The sequence below is a fragment of the Cervus canadensis genome, chromosome 1 (assembly GCF_019320065.1).
Source record: "Cervus canadensis isolate Bull #8, Minnesota chromosome 1, ASM1932006v1, whole genome shotgun sequence".
NCBI classification, from domain to species: Eukaryota; Metazoa; Chordata; class Mammalia; order Artiodactyla; family Cervidae; genus Cervus; species Cervus canadensis.
In genome coordinates this window covers 40,137,292-40,156,303 of record NC_057386.1, presented here as the reverse complement: position 1 = coordinate 40,156,303, position 19,012 = coordinate 40,137,292, and the positions used below count along the sequence as shown (strand labels likewise).

At 58.2% G+C, this 19,012-nt stretch overlaps 2 protein-coding genes across 6 annotated transcripts; both read left to right on the top strand.

Moving 5' to 3' along the window:
• The first annotated feature begins 85 nt into the window (after positions 1–85).
• Positions 86–10,342, top strand: NEK8 (NIMA related kinase 8). 4 transcript variants are annotated; one of them, XM_043479577.1, is made up of 16 exons: positions 1,630–1,714; positions 2,593–2,647; positions 3,792–3,997; positions 4,222–4,454; positions 4,691–4,822; positions 5,279–5,487; positions 5,653–5,732; positions 5,815–5,996; positions 6,092–6,242; positions 6,629–6,705; positions 7,044–7,161; positions 7,825–7,975; positions 8,270–8,433; positions 8,523–8,681; positions 8,862–9,020; positions 9,416–10,342. In XM_043479577.1, the coding sequence occupies exons 1-16, from the start codon at positions 1,663–1,665 to the stop codon at positions 9,442–9,444; spliced, it is 2,157 nt and encodes a 718-aa protein (XP_043335512.1). In that variant the 5' UTR covers positions 1,630–1,662; the 3' UTR covers positions 9,445–10,342. The 4 variants fall into 4 exon arrangements, with proteins under 4 accessions (XP_043335524.1, XP_043335521.1, XP_043335530.1 ...); XM_043479589.1 differs by lacking the exons at positions 1,630–1,714; positions 2,593–2,647 and adding an exon at positions 86–204; XM_043479586.1 differs by lacking the exon at positions 2,593–2,647 and having other exon boundaries at positions 1,573–1,714.
• Positions 10,343–10,913: 571 nt separating this feature from the next.
• Positions 10,914–16,994, top strand: TRAF4 (TNF receptor associated factor 4). 2 transcript variants are annotated; one of them, XM_043479611.1, is made up of 7 exons: positions 10,915–11,173; positions 14,128–14,179; positions 14,739–14,843; positions 14,913–15,074; positions 15,162–15,323; positions 15,438–15,593; positions 15,854–16,994. In XM_043479611.1, the coding sequence occupies exons 1-7, from the start codon at positions 11,031–11,033 to the stop codon at positions 16,484–16,486; spliced, it is 1,413 nt and encodes a 470-aa protein (XP_043335546.1). In that variant the 5' UTR covers positions 10,915–11,030; the 3' UTR covers positions 16,487–16,994. The 2 variants fall into 2 exon arrangements, with proteins under 2 accessions (XP_043335539.1, XP_043335546.1); XM_043479604.1 differs by having other exon boundaries at positions 10,914–11,173; positions 14,913–15,323.
• Positions 16,995–19,012: the final 2,018 nt, after the last annotated feature.

The window sequence follows — 19,012 nt, the reverse complement described above, 5'->3', positions numbered from 1 at the left end:
GCGCGGCACTCACAGTCCTCCCTCACAGTCCCAGCTCTCTTCTCCCGGCTCCCTAGAGGCTGGGGCGGGGAAGACGGCCGATTTGCCCAGGCCGCTAGGGTGACTCTGCAGGCCAGTGGACTGGAGCAGATGCAGCTCGCGACCACAAGGTGTCAGCCTATCCTCACCATGGCGCGGATCCCCTCCCACCGCCAAAGAAAAGAGGTGATTGGGGTGGAGAGTTAGCCAGACTCCGCAAACAGAAGGGCGGTGGAGAGCTGGGGGTGGGGCGGAGGGGCCGGAGGTGCTGTGAGTGGGAAATATCAGAAGCCTTGAGGCGCCAAGAGGTTTGGGTGTTTGCTCTGCTTCCCCTGCTGACTCCAAGGTTACACATTAACCCCTCTGGGGCTCCTTGGTCAACCCAGGCCTGATCGGTTTCTAGGTGAGAGCACGGAGTGTCACGGCTGAGCGGTTTCCCCCCTTGCGCTCCCCTTTGCTCTCAGGGCAGCTTTGTCCACCAGCCACACCGGCCTGAGCCAGACAGAGGTTGGGACGGGGGGGCGGGGGGGCTCATGAGGGGCCCTTCTAGTGGTCATCCGCGTGGATAAGTCTGGGCACCCTTTCAAGGGGCAGAGTAGGAGCTGAAGATAAATACCCCTTTTCTCACATTCCTCGCCCACTCAGAAATAGGGACGCTGTCCCTAAGCTCATCACCATCCTTCCTGCTTCCTTAACTGAGCTTTTATGGAGCTATGGAGCTCGTGAAGAGCAAGAGGCGCCAGGGAGAGACCTGAAATTAAACACACTTCTGATCAAGACCTTAAACAAGTGTACTAACCAGCCCCCCTACCTCTGGGCAGAACCCTTGAACTCGTATCAGCCGAACGACTCATTCTCCCTCTCCCCGATTCTTTCAGGTAGCAGTCCACTTCCCTCCCATCTTCTCCCAAGGAGGTCCTCTCTAGTTAAATGTTGAAGTCAGATTACTCTGCTGCAGCGGCAAGCGTTGTACGTGTGCTCTGGGGAGTTGAGAGTGTTGACGAGCTCAGAGCTCACCAGTCGGGACAGCCCGGAAACCGTGTCACGTCCTCCCTAGGTGAATCAACTTACACAGCTCAGGGTTTCCCCGGTCCCTCCCTAGGCAAACACGAAACTAGCCTTGCACCCTGCCCACAGACCGAGAGCGCTGACTCGGTTCAGTTTTGGTAGTTGATCGTTTGCGTGCTAATGAGAATCTGCCCTGTACTTCGAAAACAGCGTGATTTTTTAAAAAAAGAAAGAAAACGGCGTGATTAGTGGACAAAGAGTTGGGCAGAGAGAGATCCGTCCTTTCTTCCCACCCTCTCTTGACCTGCGCGGGGAACCCCTCCGATCTAAGGAAGAACTGCAAGGGCCGGATGCGGCCACGTGTGTAGGCAGTGGCTGGTACAGTGCTGACCTTTGCGGGGCGTGCCAAGAAATGGCATATCGCCCTATTCCTTGGACCCTAGAAGGCCGACTGCGGATCCGAACTGCAGAAAGTGTGCAAGTCAGCGGAGACAAATAAGAGGCTGAACCAACACCTAACTCCACTAGCTCCTCCCCGTAATTATCTTGAATGGCAGTGGGCGTGGTTCTAGAGAGGGTGGGTCTGCGCACGCGCTGCCTTTGGGTTTGGGGGTTCCGGAAATGTGACTCTGAGAAATGAGATGGAGAAGTACGAGCGGATCCGAGTGGTGGGCAGAGGTGCCTTCGGGTGAGCCAGGGCTCTGGGGGAGGAAAGCGCTTGGGGAGAGGGAAAATCAGCCCCCCAATTCTGACCTCAAAATAGCCGCCCGTGTAGCCCCTCCCCGAGGCGTGAGCGCCCACTCCGGGAAGCCCCTCCCAGGCTTCCGGCTCTAGTCCTGTTTGGGAAACTCCGCCTCCAAGGAGGTCACGCCCCCAGCCGGCCTTCGCGGCCCCCGCAGAGTTTGTTCTTTAATCCTGACTCATTCATTCAACAAATGCTGAGCGGCTGCTGTACTCGTCAGGCTTTCGGTGCTGTGTATACAGTTAAGACCAAAACAGGCGTGATCTTCTCCCTCTTGGAGCTTACATACTACCGGAAAATTATACTATAAACAGGACATTGTTAAAGCAGTGATTAACAAACAGAATAGAGTACAACACGAGGGAGTGTTCATTTGGGGTGGTTAAGGAAAAGTTCTCTGAGAGGTGAAATTTAAAATCAAGACTTGAGTAATGAGAACCTATACGTAGTGAAAAAAGCGAAGCTTCTCAAACGAAGGAAACAGCTTTTGCTAACGTCCTCACGTGGGAAAGAATTCAGAGTATTCAAGGAACTGAGAAGAAGACTAATGTCATTGGAATGTAATGGGCAAGGTAAAGAATGGAATAAAATGTGATTGTCACAGAGGGCGGGAACCAGATTATGGCCTTGTGTGTGTGTGCATGCTAAGTCACTTTAGTCGTGTTCCACCGTGTGTGACCCCATGGACTGTGTCCCGCCAGGCTCTTCTGTTCATGGATTCTCCAGGCAAGAATACTGGAGTGGGTTGCCATGCCCTCCTTCAGGGTATCTTCCAGATCCAGGGATCCAACCCGCAGCTAACTCCTGCATCTCCTGAATTGCAGGCAGATTCTTTACTGTTGAGCCACCTGGGAAGCCCCTATGGCCTTGTAGGCAGAGGTAAAGAAGTTGAATTTATTTACTTAGGGTGTCAAGGAAAAGAGATTTAAGCAAAGGAATGGTCTTGATTTGATTTGCATTTTTACAAAGTCACTGACTCTGCCAGTGGAATTTAGATTTGAGGTGACAACAATGAAAAGGACCTTTTGAAGTCTAGTGTAGTATTTTAGGCAAGAAATGATGATTTGGTCAAGGGTTATAGCGAAGACACAGAAAAATGGGTGGGTTCACAATATCTTGGAGGTAGTAGAAACAGGGTTTACAGATATGTTAGTGTGAAATGGAAGAAAAATTCTGGCATGATTTTCAGGTGTCTGACTTTAATAACTAGTGGATGGTGGTATCATTTACTGAAACAGGAGGAACTGAGGAAGGAAAGGTTTTGAGGTCAGGGATCAAGAGTTTTGTATTTGTTACATTTTAGAATGCTTGTGGGCCATTCAAGGAGAGATACAAAACAGGTAGTTGAATATGTAAGTCTGAGGCTCAGAGGAGAAGTCTGAGCTGGAGATAGACATTTGATACGTAGATAATCCTTCATTCACCAGATACTTGTAGAGCTCTTACTAAGTGCTGGGGTACGCAGTAGCTATGCACTGGGGCTATAGTGGTGAAGGAGAAAGAACAAAACCCTGCTTTTATGAACACTGACTACCGAGTTGGAAGAAAATAATATAATGAATGGCTCCTGCTGGCTATTTTTGATGTGCCAGATAGTGTGCTAAGTGCAGAACTTGCATTTTCTTATTTGATCTTCTCAACTACCTTGTGAGATCGACCCTATTTTTTCCAGAACCTGATGTCACATAATTTAAGACCAGATAACTTGTAAGAGGAGGAGCCAAGATTTGAACCCAGGCAGTTAACTCCAGAGTCTGTGGGGACTTACTGAGACCAAGACTAACTTTACATCTTTGAGCCTATGGTGAAAATGAGTCCCAGATAAGTTAAAAGACTTGCCAAAGGCCTCGCACAGTTTGTGGTCTGTTCTCCCTACTCCTCACTCATGTTCTGTGCACTTACTTAGGTGACTTCTTAGTGTAGGTGCTTATTCCCCTGTCCTAAGAAACATCCAGTCACCAGTCTGACCTGCTTGATACGTGGCTGGAGGCTCAGTCCCTACTCCTGTATTCCGTGTCCTCAGGATTGTTCATCTGTGCTTGCGCAAGGCTGACCAGAAGCTGGTGATCATCAAGCAGATCCCTGTGGAGCAGATGACCAAGGAAGAGCGGCAGGCAGCCCAGAACGAGTGCCAGGTCCTCAAGCTGCTCAACCATCCCAACGTCATTGAGTACTACGAGAACTTCCTAGAGGACAAGGCTCTCATGATCGCCATGGAGTACGCACCAGGTGGGACAGCCTTCTTGCATTGGCCTGAGGGCCTCTCGCCACTGGGACAACCCTGATTCCCTCTTTGGAGTGGGCTTGGCTGAGGGTCCGAGGTATATAGAGCTCTGACCCCAGGGGTGTGATACTAGCAGACCTTCCTTGCCCTGTCTGGGCCTTCAGTTTCATAAAAGGGAAGACTTGAGCACAGAGAAGCCTGGGTCTTGACGAGTTCCCTGTGGCTGCAGGCGGAACCCTGGCCGAGTTCATCCAGAAGCGCTGTAACTCCCTGCTGGAGGAGGAGACCATCCTGCACTTCTTTGTGCAGATCCTGCTGGCACTGCATCACGTCCATAGCCACCTCATCCTGCACCGGGACCTCAAAACCCAAAACATCCTTCTCGATAAACACCGCATGGTCGTCAAGATCGGCGACTTCGGCATCTCCAAGATCCTTAGCAGCAAGAGCAAGGCCTACACGGTGCCTGGGGCAGAGGGGCCCTCAAGGGTGCTGGAGGTTTTGGGGGGCCAGGTCTACTTGGCATCTCTGTCTCCATCCCTGCACCCCCAAGACCTCGGCCCTTGGGTCCCTGGCTGAGTGGTCCCTCTAAAGGAAACACTTTGGCCTGCTTTGAAGGGACGCTGTCTCTAAGCGGGCTTTGGGGCCAGAGCCTTGGTCCTCCCGCCCCGGCTGTAATAGCAGCTCCCCTCCTGCAGGTGGTGGGTACTCCTTGCTACATTTCCCCGGAACTGTGTGAGGGCAAGCCCTACAACCAGAAGAGTGACATCTGGGCCCTGGGCTGTGTCCTGTATGAGCTGGCCAGCCTCAAGAGGGCCTTCGAGGCTGCGGTGAGTAAGTCCCCGGAAGGGGAACAGCTGGGAAATCCCTCCCTCTGTCTCCTGAAGTCCCTGGCCCCAAGCACCATCATATCTCTCTCTTCAAGCTGGTGGATTACCCCCAGCCAGGGCTGCACCTCCCCTCACACCGTGGGTTCCTGAGGTTAGGGCGTGTGTCCTCCCTTAAACTGGAGACTCCTGAGAGTAGGACTCTCCCATCAGATTAGGGACTCTCATAAGGGCAGGACTTGAGTTTTCCCCAACAGGCAGCCAGCGGGACAGGGCTGCAGCTCCCCTATCAGAGGTTCTTGAAAGCCGGGTTTGGTTCCCCTATCCTCCTAGGAGTCCCATTAAGACATCCAAGGCTTCCAAGTGAGTGCAGGGCTGCGACCACCCCACCAGGCTAGGGGCTGGAGCTGGGGGTGCTGCTGATTTAAGAGCCTGGCTGAGGCTCGGCTGCCTTCACAGAACCTGCCAGCGCTGGTGCTGAAGATCATGAGCGGTACCTTCGCGCCCATCTCTGACCGGTACAGCCCAGAGCTGCGCCAGCTGGTTCTGAGTCTGCTCAGCCTGGAGCCCGCCCAGCGGCCGCCGCTCAGCCACATCATGGCGCAGCCCCTCTGCATCCGGGCACTCCTCAACCTGCACACGGACCTGGGCAGTGTCCGCATGCGGAGGCCGGTGCAGCGAGGGGGGGCGGGAGGGGGCCCTGGGAAGCCGGGGATGGGGGGCACCCAGGGGAGGTCTGGGGCACAGGGGTGCTCTGGGCCAGTCCTCTTTGCCTTAATGTGGGCTCGTCAGGGAGGGTCCTTGTCCTGACGCCCACCGCATCTGTCCCGCAGGGCAGAGAAGCCCTTGGCCGCTGGGCCACCCATGGCCCCGGGCACTACAGGAAGCAGGACCACCAGCGCCCGGTGCAGAGGTGAGTCGGGCGGGCGGGGCGACCGCCAGGGTCCATGCGGCGTTCGCACCTATGTAACGGGCCTGATGAGCTGTCCCCGCAGGCGTCCCCCGGGGACCACCACGGCCGGCCATCCCGCCGCCGCTGTCGTCGGTGTACACGTGGGGCGGCGGGCTCAGCGCGCCGCTCCGGCTGCCCATGCTCAACACGGAGGTGGTCCAGGTGGCAGCCGGGCGCACGCAGAAGGCCGGCGTCACTCGCTCCGGGCGCCTCATCCTTTGGGAGGTGAGCAGCCAGCAGGGGTGGGTCAGAACCGAGGCGGCGCGGGGTCCAGAGCTGAGCGCTCAGGCCCCGCCCACGCCCTCCCCATCCCCTCTCAGGCCCCGCCCCTTGGCGCTGGAGGTGGCACCCTCCTGCCGGGGGCGGTGGAGCAGCAGCAGCCCCAGTTCGTCTCCCGTTTCCTGGAGGGTCAGTCGGGTGTGACTATCAAGCACGTGGCCTGTGGGGACCTCTTCACCGCCTGCCTGACTGGTGAGCGGGTCAGGGCCCTCCCCTGTGGGGACTCGGCTTTAAGAAGGCCCCCAGAGCAATTTCCATCGGTTGCCTGTCATTTGCTAATCACGCTTTTATCTTCCAGGAGGTGCTTTACTTATAGATCTCCCTTAATCTTCCTAGCGGACCTGGCAAGGCAGTTAGATTCCCATATGCCAGATCTGGAAACTAAGGCTCAGACGCTGTCACTTGTCCAGAGTCACACACTTGGGGAAGAAAGAACCCTGTCCTTGTCTCCCCTCACCCAGTTCTTCCAGCCCTAGCTGCCAACTAACTTTTTCTCGCTCCTCTAATCCAAGGTTGCACTGGTCTGTCTGGAAGAACAGCTTAAACTGTCTCCTTTCCCTCACTGCCCCCTTCCCCAGACCGAGGCATCATCATGACCTTTGGCAGTGGCAGCAACGGGTGCCTAGGCCATGGCGGCCTCAATGACATCAGCCAGGTGGGTTCTGCCTGCACCCTGGGGAGGAGGAAGTAGGGACATGGCAAGGAGCCCACATCTGAGAGCTGACGCCCAAGTTGGGGGAAGGGGAATCCCCAGCAACCACGGTCCCAGTAGCTTCCAGGCTGCACCTGTTCTGGGCAAAGTCTGGGGAAGTACAGAAAGACCAGGCTTCCCCAGCGGGTGCAGTACATGTGGGGGGTAGTTAAAGAGACAGCCACCTCATGAGAACTTGCAACTTCCAACTTCATCCTTACAGGAAATGCTGAGGCCTGGTGGCTAACCAGGCCCCTTGCCCAGTCTGCCCTTGCTTTCTCTTTCTCTCTCTCTCTCTCTAGCCCACCATCGTGGAGGCCCTGCTGGGCTATGAGATGGTGCAGGTGGCTTGTGGGGCCTCTCACGTGCTGGCCTTGTCCACTGAGCGAGAACTATTTGCTTGGGGCCGCGGAGACGGTGGTAAGTTTTCACTCTGTTCCAGCCTTTGGAACCCCCCAGTTATGGTTTCATAGCCATGAACCCCCTTCATAGCCATCTTCTACCCCATGGCCTGTTCTCTTGCCCTTCTTTTCTCTCCGATTCATTTGTTCACTCCACAAACCTTTATTGTGCACCCACTATGCACCCACCTTGTCCAGAGTGCTGGACAAGATGAATAAGATTTCAGTTTCTTCGGGCACTCATGATGTCATGAGAGAGAGTTCATTTCTCCAGCCATATTTGTTGTGGTCCTCTCTGGGTCAGGCATCAGGCTGGGAATTGAAACTAGAGACTTAGATGTGGTCCCTGTCCTCCTAGGGGACTCAGTCTAAGTGGAGGAGGGATCACAGAGGATATATCTCCAGCATGATAGAGGACAGACCGCCGCAGGGCTCCCCCCAAGGTCCAGAGGTGTGGGAACCCAAGGAATGGCAAGAGGCTCCACTTGGAGAAGAAAGATATGGCATCTGAACAGGGCCTTAAAGGAGGAATAGGATTTTGACCCACAGAGGGGCCAAGGATGGGCATTTCAGTCTGGGGAACAGCCTTCATTCATGCCGTCACCTCCTCTCCATGGGCCCTTTATCCTAGTATTGTCAGTCCTAAAACTCAGATGAGCCCAGTCCTGGTTTCTCCTTACAGGTCGGCTGGGACTAGGCACCAGGGAGTCCCATAGCTGCCCGCAGCAGGTGCCCATGCCCCCGGGACAGGAAGCCCAGAGGGTCATATGTGGCATTGACTCCTCCATGATCCTCACGGTGCCTGGCCGAGCCCTGGCCTGTGGGAGCAACAGGTAAATGGGAGCAGCAGGTACCTAGGTGCGCTATGATGGCTAGCCTCCCCCCCACGCCCCCCATCCCCCTTAGCTGCCAGCGTTCCATCTGTCACTGCCTACCTCCCACCAAGGATTAGAAGTGATGAGGGCTTAAGTTGAACCCAGGGTGGGACCTGTTCAACCCAACCTGCTATGAGTTCAGCCCAGGGTGGGGCCTGTCCCCTGGTGCACCAGCTCCTGCCCAGATAGGTGAGGGGGAGGACAGTCTATATAAAGTGTATCAGTTGAACTGGCTCCTGGCTCTGTCCTCAGGTTCAACAAGCTGGGCCTGGACCACCTCTCCCTAGGGGAGGAGCCTGCCCCACACCAGCAAGTGGAGGAGGCCCTGAATTTCACTCCGTTAGGTTCTGCACCCCTGGACCGGGAGCCCCTGCTGAGTGTGGACTTGGGCACTGCTCATTCAGCTGCTGTAACTGGTAAGTAGGACCTGGACACCGTAGGCCAAAGGCGGATTATCTTGGCTTCCTTGGGCCCTTTTCTTCCTTACCTCTTTCTTCTCCTATAGCCTCTGGTGACTGCTACACTTTCGGCAGCAATCAGCATGGGCAGCTGGGTACCAATGCTCGCCGGGTCAGCCGGGCACCCTGTCAAGTCCAGGGCCTCCAGGGCATCAAGATAGCAATGGTGGCCTGTGGGGATGCCTTCACTGTCGCCATTGGGGCAGGTGATTAATGAACATTATGGGGACAGATGGAGGTGTGGGCAGACCCTTGGGCAGTGGGGGGTTATGCTCAGGGCTGCTGAACTCAGCAACCCCATGTGGGGGCCGGTAGGGCAATCTAGAAGGCTAGCTGCTTGCTAAACTCTTTGTCCCATTGCTTTCCTTGGGATTCTCTTGGGGTAGAAGGTGAAGTGTACTCCTGGGGTAAAGGGGCCCGAGGTCGCCTGGGAAGGAGAGATGAGGACGCCGCAGTCCCTAGGCCAGTGCAGCTGGATGAGACCCACCCCTACACGGTGACCTCCGTGTCCTGTTGCCATGGCAACACTCTCCTGGCTATCCGCCGTGAGTTATAACTTCACCCTCACCCACACAAGGGTTAACCCAGCTGGCTCCTGCCCATACTCGCATCCCCAGCGGTCACACCCCAAATTGCTAAAAGCATCTTCAGCTCCCAGATAAATGAAAGCAGAAGCTGCAAGGCCAAAGTGAGCTCCCAGGGCGGGCAAGGGTAGGCACTTCTTGGGCCTCACTGAAGGGCTGCCCCCTCTGCTCCCTGGGGATCGAATGCATTCTTTCTCCTCCAGCCCTCAAGTCCAGTTTCCGTTTGAACCTCTGTTTCTGGGCCTGGCAGGATCCAGAGTCCAGGGCCCCGTGTGGGAGAGAGTGGAGGGACCTGAGGTTTGCTGGAGGCACCACTCTCTGGGAGGCTGCAGGGATTTCTCTTTTGTACTCCCCAGCGGTCACGGATGAGCCAGTCCCCCCTTGACACACCTGGATACACTGCCGGGCTACCCTGATATTGCTTCTCCTGTGAATGTTCTTGAAAAGTGCAGGCACCACACTGGATTGTATCGTCTATGGGATATAAGGACCAGTAAAACCCCTGCTCTGCTTTTGGCTCTGGATATGGGCTTCCCTGGTGGCTCAGTTCGATCCCTGGGTTGGGGAGGTCTCCTGGAGTAGAAAATGGCAACCCACTCCAGTATTCTTGCCAGGAAAATCCCCTGGACAGAGGAGCCTGGCGAGCTCCTACAGGGCTATAGTCCATGGGGTCACAAAGAATCGGGACACGACTTAGCGACTAGACAACAAATGTAAAACTCAACCCACTCAATTCCCCCAACATCCTAGTTTCCCCTCCCCACCCCTTCTTATCTTTAGTTAATGTCCCCAGGGTTCAGCCTGGTTAGAGTTGGAGGCCATAGTAACTTTTGGAAGCAGCGTGGTCTCAGGAGCCTCTGCAGAAAAAGGCTGGAGGTGGCGGTGTGGCTCCACCCAGATCCTGCCCCTTCCCCCAGTTAGAAAATAAGTCCCTGGTGTCTACTGGGAGAGCAGCGCGGTGCTTTGGAGTAGGGCAAGCTGGGGCCTGCCTGGACTGGCCATTCCAGCGACCTAGCCCCTGCATCGCCTGGGGCAGGGAGGTCCCAGGAGTGCTGCCGCCCGCCCCCACTCCTATATCCAGAGGCAGGGGTTTACATAGTTTTTGAGTGCCTCCCTTCCCCTGCGGGGGTGCATAGGCTGCAGTACACTCAGAAGATGGCCCCTCACTCCATGCCATTCCCCCAAAGCAGGTTGGGAGAAGGGGTAGCTGGCTGGACCAGACTAGCTTCCCAGATGCCTGGGAGGGTAGCGCGCCAATTAAAAAAAAAAAAGAAAAGAAAAAACCAGCTGCCTGCCTAGAGTGTGGTCTCTTCAGGGGTGGGGGCGGCCACCCCAGGGCTGGGCTGGTCTGGGCTGGGCTTGATCTGGGCAGCAGAGCCGCGGTCCAGGGAGGAATGTGGGCGCAGCCTGAGGCTGGGGCCGAGGTTCCTCTGGCCCGGGGCCCAGCCCGGCCTCCCCGCCCAGCTGGACTCCCCGGATCTGGTTGCTATGCTTCAGCCGCCTAGCACCTGGAGGCTGGAGCCCCGGGCCCCTGAGCGACACGTGGCCCCCGAGACCGAGCTGTTGACTCCGGAGAAGCGAATCTTTGTGGCGCGGCCCAGCTGGTCCCCCGAGGCCCTCCGCCCCATCCAGCGTCCGAGCTCCTTCCGACCTCCCCAGCCCAGGAGAGAAGCGGGGCCTCGGTTTTTCTTCCCGAGGGGAAGGGGGAACCCCTGCTCCTCGGCGGTGGCGAGTCTGGCAGAGCGCCGACCCCGAAGCCGCCGGCCGGCAGGGTGGGTGGGGAGCGCGGCGGCGCGGGCGCTAGGACCGCGCGGGCGCGGCCCCGCCCCCTCTTCCGGCGGGCGGGCTCAGGGGCCGCGAGCGGGCCCCGGCCGCCAGTCGGCGCCGCCCGGAGCCGGGAGCGCGGCCGGAGCGAGGCACGGGCTGTGGGGCCTTCGCGCACCCGGCCCCGCTCGCCCGTGCCCGCCCGCCATGCCCGGCTTCGACTACAAGTTCCTGGAGAAGCCCAAGCGGCGGCTGCTCTGTCCGCTGTGCGGGAAGCCCATGCGCGAGCCCGTGCAGGTTTCTACCTGCGGCCACCGCTTCTGCGACACCTGCCTGCAGGAGTTCCTCAGGTGCGGCCCGGGACGGGGGGAGCGGGGACGGCCGGCCGGGGGGGGACGGGAGACGCTGCCCCGGGAGTGCCGGGGCCGGGAGCACGTCTGCTCTTTGTCTGTGCCGCGGCCCGGTGACCTCAGGGGTGCCCGCCGTGACGTCACGGGGCTGCGGTGACGTCACGCCCCTAGGGACGGCCATCCCCCCACGCACGAATTCGTAGGGTCCCGCGTGCCACGCGCCAGGTGAGATGAATCCCGTGCCTTCCCGCGGGGTGGAGGTGGGAAAGGACGCCCTTCCTGACCTGCGACCGGCCCTTCCCCCTCACCTGAGAGCCAGAGCGGCCTCGGCCTTGAACTTTGAATCCTTCTGGGAAGAGGAGGACAAAACCCTCTGTCCCGCGCGGCGCCTTAAGCCTCCAGAGTTTTCACCCATCTAAGCCCTTCTCATCTTTCCGATGTTCCCAGAATGGCAGCTATTGTTCCCCCATTTCACAGATTCAAAGAAAGACTGCGACTTGCCCACGGGTCGCGCAACTACCTACAGGCGCACAACTATCTAACGGGGGGGGGGTGGGTGTCAGCGCGGGCGGTTTGTGCTCGAACGATAGGGGGAGGACTGTGACGCCCCGATCTTCAGTGAAGCAGGAGTCCGTTGCTGGGTGCCCCTCCCCGCCTCTGGGAGTCTTGGGTACCGCGGATGGTCTAGATCGTTAGGGAGGGGCCCGCACCCCGCCGTCTCCCGCCCCTGCTTATCGTCCCTTGGCTCTTAGGGCCCTATCGAGTTCCGGGCGCCCTGAGCTGTCCTGAGTCTCCAGCCCGCGCTGGGAACTGCACTGTCCGGGGCGTGGGGAGGCCGGAAGAGGGAGCCCCGGATCTTGGGGTCGTCCGCCGAGAGCCCCGGGGAAGGTGGGCTAGCCGCTGCCGTGTGTCAGGAGGCTGTGTGTTGAGGGTTCGCGGGGCCCAGGCTGCGAGAGCACCTCCGGGGCTCGTGCCTGAAAGGTCCCCTGCCTCCGTCCTCCGCGGCCCCTAGCCCTGCGATCTTCGCAGGCCCCTTTGTTTTGCTGTGTTCCCCGCAGCCTGGACCGGTCCTGCCCTCACATATGCTCCTGCTCGAGCCTCGGTGCGGGCCCCCTCCTCCTCTTCCCTCCCCTCCTCCCTCCTCCCGTCCGTGTACAAACGCTCTCCTACCGACACACAGCCCCATTGTCTTCTCCCGTGCCCTTCCCGGCCCTCTGGTTTCCAGATGAGGCCAGCTGAGCCTCCCCCCCTCTTCAGCTGACCCACCCTGCCTGCCTCGAGGGAGGATCGGGGGAGGGGGCTGTCAGGCTGGTTTCCCTCCCTTCTGCCCCTCTCGGCGGCTTCTACCCCTCCCCCTCCCGGAAATCCCCTCTTCCTCTCCCCCAGCCCCCTCCCCCATCCTGTCTTCTCCCCTGGGCCTGGGCCTCCACTGCACAGCCTGGAGCGCTCGGCCCGGCCTGCCCCCACCCCGCGGCTCACTCTGAGGCCCGGGGAGGGAAGGGCGCTGCCCCGCCCACCCTAACAGCTAGGGTGTCCGCCGTCCTGGGGGAACCTTTGTTCTGGCTGGGCCCCAAGCTGCCCAGGCTAATCTTCAGCCTGAAGCCTGGGGACTTGCCTCAGCCCCCCTCCCTGATCCAGAACCGCGAAGTCAGCACATTCCTGAAGCAGCCAAGCAGACCCCCCCTCCCCCAGGCCCACCCCTCGTCCCCTGCTCTTGCCAGGGCTATTACTCAGGTTGGTCCAGGAAGGCCGGTTGCCCCGTGGGCACGGGCACACCTCCTCAGTGCCTGGGCATGTATTCGTCTGGGTATTGGCAGCATGGCCAGTAGTAGTCGTGGGATCAGGGGGAGGAGATGGGTGCTAGAAATCCTTTGACCACGGGGAGCACGGCCTGCCTGCGGCCTGCCAAGTGCCATCCTGGACAGGGGTGCCGTGTGGCGTCTGCTTCCACCTTTGTCCTGGCCTGCCTCCCACCTACCTACCTGACTCAGAGTTGCCAGAAATGCCAGGCCTGAGGGCCTTCAGTCCTGCTGAGTGAGCCTTTGCCCTGCCTAGGCTGCGCCAGGCAGCAGTGACTGGTCCTGGCTGGGGTCAGCAAGGCCATGCTGGCAGGAGGAGGCATGCCGCAGGTTCCTGGAGTGCTGACGGCCTGGTGTGGGGTTGGTGAAGGACCCGAGGGCAGCGGGCAGGGTCAGCAGGCTTCGGATACCTGCTGTGCAGTGAGCAGAGTCTTGGCTGTGCTTGCCTGGCCAGTTTTTCCAGGACGAGCCTCTCTTCTGTGTACAAGGTGGTAGAAACCGAGCTGTGGAATCAGGCAGGCGTATCCGGTTCACCTGGGAGCCCCAGTTCTTTCATCTGCCAAATGGGGACACTGAGCCCCTTCTCAGGCCGGTGGTGAGAACGGGGTGGGAGTGTAAACACAGGACCTTAGAGCAGCCTCCTCTTTGCTTTAGAAGACACACCCACCTAGGAGGAGGGAGAGGTGGGGTAAGGTGGCACCAAGCTGGCCTTTGCTCTGGGTTGTGGGCTGGGCACCCTCATGGGGACTGGGCAGCCCTGGCACTTAATCTCAGCCCATCTCACCCTCCTCTGTGAGCTTCCAGCCCAGCCAGTGAACACCAGCCTGGGGGACTGGGTGGCTGGGCAGCCTGTGCCTTTCCCAGTCCAGCTGCCGTCCTGGGGGGAGGGGTGCCAGCTGCCACCTGTTGGCCAAATGCTGCCTGAGGCAGCTGCCTCTGCCTCCGCTGGGCCCAGATCCTCCCTCCCCGGGACAGGAGCCGGGCTCTTCCGGGGGTCCTGGAGAAGTGGGTACCCTCAGGCCTCTACTTGCTCTCTCCGGCGAGGCTGCCTGGGAACCCATCTGGTGACACAGAGGCTGTTCTGGCTGACGGGGTGGGGCCCCAGGGTCTCCCCTTCAGCTCTGTGACCCTGTCCCCCCCGTCCCCCCACCACAGTGAAGGAGTCTTCAAGTGCCCGGAGGACCAGCTTCCTCTGGACTATGCCAAGGTGAGTTCACCGTGCCAGGTACAGGCTCTTGCCGCCCTTGGTGGAGGCTGGAGCTGCCGCTGCAGCCGTGGGCTCGGGGCCAATGTCAACCCAGTGCTGTGCGCCCCCACAAAGGTGGCCTGTTCCCTCCTACCAGGCCAGTTTGCAAATGAGGCCCGTGTTTGCCCTGGAGGGCGGGCACAATGCCCAGCCTGTGGGGGTGCACAGAGCTTCTCTGTGCCCACCAGAAGTGTTCCCCTCCCCTTTGGGTGGCTGGCCAGACCTGTGGCTGAGGGCCAGGACCCCTCTACCATGGGGAAGGAAGCGGATGGTGTGGGGGCTGCCAGGGGCTGGGCAGGCTGATTGGCTGTCACCCCCCTGCGTCAGCGAATTGGGGACCCCGGAATCTGGGGTTGGAGCAGATGCCACCTGCTGCCCTCTGGGCTCCGAGGGGAGTTTAGCGGGAGAGAGGATGTTCCTGGCTCTGAGGAAGCCTGCAAGCCTTTGGGGTGGGGGGTGAGGGCAGGAACTGGGGACTGTCGCAGGCACTGTCCCTGATCACTGCTCCGCGTGACCCCAGATCTACCCGGACCCAGAACTGGAGGTGCAGGTATTGGGCCTGTCCATCCGCTGCATCCATAGCGAGGAGGGCTGCCGCTGGAATGGCCCCCTTCGGCACCTGCAGGTGAGCCTCTGCCCCGGGGGGGCGGGACGCCCGCCCCCCAGGCAGGCACTAACTCAGCCCCTCCCCCAGGGCCACCTGAGTACCTGCAGCTTCAACGTGGTGCCCTGCCCCAACCGCTGCCCCGCCAAGCTGAGCCGCCGCGACCTGCCTGCGCACCTGCAGCACGACTGCCCCAAGCGGCGGCTCAAGTGCGAGTTCTGCGGCTGCGACTTCAGCGGGGAGGCCTTCGAGGTGGGTGGGGCCCCGGGGGTGGAGGGGCGCCCGGGTCCCAGGAGCCCCAAAGACTCAGCGCCGCCCCCCGCCCCCGCGCTTGCGCAGAGCCACGAGGGCGTGTGCCCGCAGGAGAGCGTGTACTGTGAGAACAAGTGTGGTGCCCGCATGATGCGGCGGCTGCTGGCCCAGCATGCCACCTCCGAGTGCCCCAAGCGCACCCAGCCTTGCACTTACTGCACCAAGGAGTTCGTCTTCGACACCATCCAGGTGAGGCCCTTCCTGAGCCCAGAGCTGGAGGGGCTCTCCAGCTGCTCCGGGGCTGCGGGGCCGGGAGCAGGGAGTCGGGCCGCTGACTGCTCCACTCTGCCTCTGCGGCCCTAGAGTCACCAGTACCAGTGCCCGAGGCTGCCTGTGCCGTGCCCCAACCAGTGTGGCGTGGGCACCGTGGCTCGGGAGGACCTGCCAGGCCACCTGAAGGACAGCTGTAGCACCGCCCTGGTGCTGTGCCCGTTCAAAGACTCCGGCTGCAAGCACAGGGTGAGATGCCTCTTTTCTTTCCGGTCAGCTCCCTTCTTGGTGCTTGAGACCGCAGACCTCGGGCCTGAGTGGTCCCTGCTGTGCTGCCCGGAAGGCCCAGTCCTTCCTCTGCTGGCCGGCTCCAGCCTTATCCTAGTGCCCTGTCTTTCCCATTCAGGGCTCGGTGCCCACCACCCTGTATCCACTCCTCCCCTCTCCCCTGGACTTGCCCCTACTCATTCTCCTCTCTTTCCCCCATGGGCCTGGGGCTTTGCCGACAGTGCCCTAAGCTGGCGATGGCCCGGCACGTGGAGGAGAGCGTGAAGCCGCATCTGGCCATGATGTGTGCCCTGGTGAGCCGGCAGCGGCAAGAGCTGCAGGAGCTGCGGAGAGAGCTGGAGGAGCTGTCGGTGGGCAGTGATGGCGTGCTCATCTGGAAGATTGGCAGCTACGGGCGCCGGCTCCAGGAGGCCAAGGCCAAGCCCAACCTCGAGTGCTTCAGTCCCGCCTTCTACACGCACAAGTACGGCTACAAGCTGCAGGTGTCTGCGTTCCTCAACGGCAATGGCAGCGGTGAGGGCACCCACCTCTCGCTCTACATTCGCGTGCTGCCGGGTGCCTTTGACAATCTCCTCGAGTGGCCCTTCGCCCGCCGCGTGACCTTCTCATTACTGGATCAGAGTGACCCTGGGCTGGCTAAGCCACAGCATGTCACTGAGACTTTTCACCCTGACCCAAACTGGAAGAATTTCCAAAAACCAGGCACTTGGCGGGGCTCCCTGGATGAGAGTTCTCTGGGCTTTGGTTACCCCAAGTTCATCTCCCACCAGGATATCCGCAAGCGAAACTATGTGCGGGATGATGCGGTCTTCATCCGTGCCTCGGTTGAATTGCCCCGAAAGATCCTCAGCTGAGAGCAGGCCAAGCGGCAGGAGAAAGGGGGAGGGCAGTGACCTCCATCGGGCACGGCTGAGCCTGGAGAGGGGGCCGGACCCCCTTACAGCTGCTGCTGCTGCTGCTGCCGAGGCTCTGGTACCCCGCTCCCCCTCCCTCCTTCCCCACCACCCTCAGGTGCCTCCTATTGGTGCTTCAGCCCTGACCTCTGGGAAGAGCAGGTCTTAGGGTCATCAAGGGCTTGGAAACCAGCGAGCCCCGGACCTGTCTCCTGGACAGGGCAGACACGCCTTGGTGCCGGCTACACTCTTCCCGGGACCGAGGTGCCTGCTGGTGCTATGTCCCAAGAGCCATAGGGGGGAGGGGGAGGTGGGAAACTGAGGGGGTAGTTAAAAGAATCTTGTCTTGAGATCTGATTTCTCTTATCCTTTCCCCAGCTGTGTCCCCTCTGGTTATTTATTTACTTAGTGCCAGGAGGGCACAGCGGGGAGCCCTGATTTTTAATAAATCCTGAATTGTATTTATTAACTTGGTTCCACCTGACTCATCTGGGTTGCTTAGGGTCCTGGAAGGCTGGGCCCAAAGGTGAAGTCAAGGGACCTCAGGGGAGGTTCTGACCCGTTCCAACGGCGCTCATGGATCGCCCTCTGGTGGAGGACAGAGGGACTGCAAGGGGCTTTGTGTGGACGAGTTGCCTGCTGCTGCCCTCTGGTGGTTCGATGAGGGAGGTGCAGGCTCAACACTGAGGGCTATAGTCCCTGATTCATACCCCACGAAACACCTGTCCTTTGGCAGGTGTTTCTTGGTCTGATAGTAGCTACCATTCATTGAGTACTTTTGATATGGCAGACACTGCTAAGCATTTTATGTGCATTATTTCACTTAAGTGCAATAGTTAATAAAAGAACCTTTGTGAACTGTGATGAGGACAGTGCCAGTTCCCACCTAGCACAAGATACAGTCGGTCCTTTGTGGGTTCCACATCCTTGAATTCAGTCAAGAAAGAGTGAACTGGAAACACTTGGGGGAAAAGTTACATAGAGCAAAACTTACTGGCCAGTCATGGGCAAATTTACATGGTGTTACATTGTATTAGATATTATAATCTATAATTACTTAAAGCATATCAGAAAATGTGTGGTTATATGCAAATACTATGCTATTTTCTATCAAGGACTTGAACATCTGTGGACTGTGGTATGAGTTGGGGAATTCTTAAACCAATTCCCTGTGGATAATGAGGGATGACTGTGAGTACCTGGTGAATGTTAGTCTAACTCCAAAGCCTTCGAGGTGTTCAAAGCACTTGGATTTCCCCATCCATACTTGCTTTTCATACAGTCCTTAAAAGAGGGTGCCTGTGATTATCCATATTTGAACTGATTTCAGTGATCTTCCAGCTATTTTGGGGCAGGGCCTGGATTTTTCTTCCCCTTATCGGTGGATTCTGTTTTAAGCTCCAGCAATCCCTAGAATAGCTTCCTTTAATTTTGGCAATAGATTTGGTTTTGGATCTTTGCTATGCTTGCTTTTTGGCAAGTTACTTAGCTACATGGCATCCTTACTCTCGCTGGTAAAATGAGAGTAATCCTGCTAGGTTTGTAAAGATTAACTCATCAGCATAAAGCACCTTACTCTTGCCTGGCCCTAAGTGGCCTTAGGTTTACAGGAAGGTGGGCGAGGAGGCTCAGTCCCCCCATCTAAGAGGCCTGTGTATGGAAAATACTGTTCAGGCTCAGAGTATGGGAAGAAGTTTCAAAGGCTGTAGCTTGCCCTCTCTGCTTTCCCAGCCAGAGACTCAGGTGAAGAGCCCTTCTCAGAAGTGACAGCAAAGGTCTAAGCCTGAGACAGCAAGTCTGAGGAACTAACCAACCTAGCCTTCAAAAGGTCAAATTCACTCATGTAGGGAGAGACAAAGCCCTGGCTGCTTTGCTGAGAAACATGACTCTTTCATGAGCTAAACCATCTTGGTATAGTGAGGCCTGGAAGCTGGTAGAAGACCATGGGCTCTAGCAGAGGAAATGCCTTCACTTAAGCACAGACCTGGGTTTCCAGCGCCAACAGGTGGAACCTCTTCTGTAATAGCCTTTCAGCAGAAGCCAGATTCCCCCTCCCCAGACCAAGTCCTCCCTCTGCTGGCAGCACTGGGCCACTGCCCCACTGCAGGTGGTAAGTTCACACAGGGTGCCCCACACCATGCTGCTCACCCCGTCCTCTGCGGGTGGCCCTAACTGCTTATGGAACTCAAGCCAGGTTTTGCATCACAGTGAGGCTCAACTCTCAATATTCTTTTTAGCCTTCTTACTCTAGGCTGACTATAGGTCTCATCTAACAAGTGGAAGAGAGTTTTCTTTCACATGGATGGGAGGAGGAGTAAAGGCAAAAAGCACCTTCACGAAAGAACAGCCCACAGACAAGCGCATTCAGGGTGCTTTCAACTCCATCAGTTGTGAGAACCACCTATTAACCACCTGATTCCACCCTCACTGAGTTCCACAACCTGTGGGATCTTTCCTTCCCTCCGGCATATCTTAGCCCAGACCCAA

What these genes read in the sequence shown, in the direction of transcription:
- TRAF4 (XM_043479604.1), top strand. Translation starts at nt 11,031, where the DNA reads ATGCCCGGCTTCGACTACAAGTTCCTGGAGAAGCCCAAGCGGCGGCTG. An exon ending in TTCCTCTGGACTATGCCAAG is followed by an intron (nt 14,180 to 14,738) that starts GTGAGTTCACCG and finishes GCGTGACCCCAG; the next exon opens with ATCTACCCGGACCCAGAACT. An exon ending in GCCCCCTTCGGCACCTGCAG is followed by an intron (nt 14,844 to 14,912) that starts GTGAGCCTCTGC and finishes CCCCTCCCCCAG; the next exon opens with GGCCACCTGAGTACCTGCAG.
- NEK8 (XM_043479577.1), top strand. Translation starts at nt 1,663, where the DNA reads ATGAGATGGAGAAGTACGAGCGGATCCGAGTGGTGGGCAGAGGTGCCT. An exon ending in GGCGCCTCATCCTTTGGGAG is followed by an intron (nt 5,997 to 6,091) that starts GTGAGCAGCCAG and finishes ATCCCCTCTCAG; the next exon opens with GCCCCGCCCCTTGGCGCTGG. An exon ending in CTTCACCGCCTGCCTGACTG is followed by an intron (nt 6,243 to 6,628) that starts GTGAGCGGGTCA and finishes CCCCTTCCCCAG; the next exon opens with ACCGAGGCATCATCATGACC.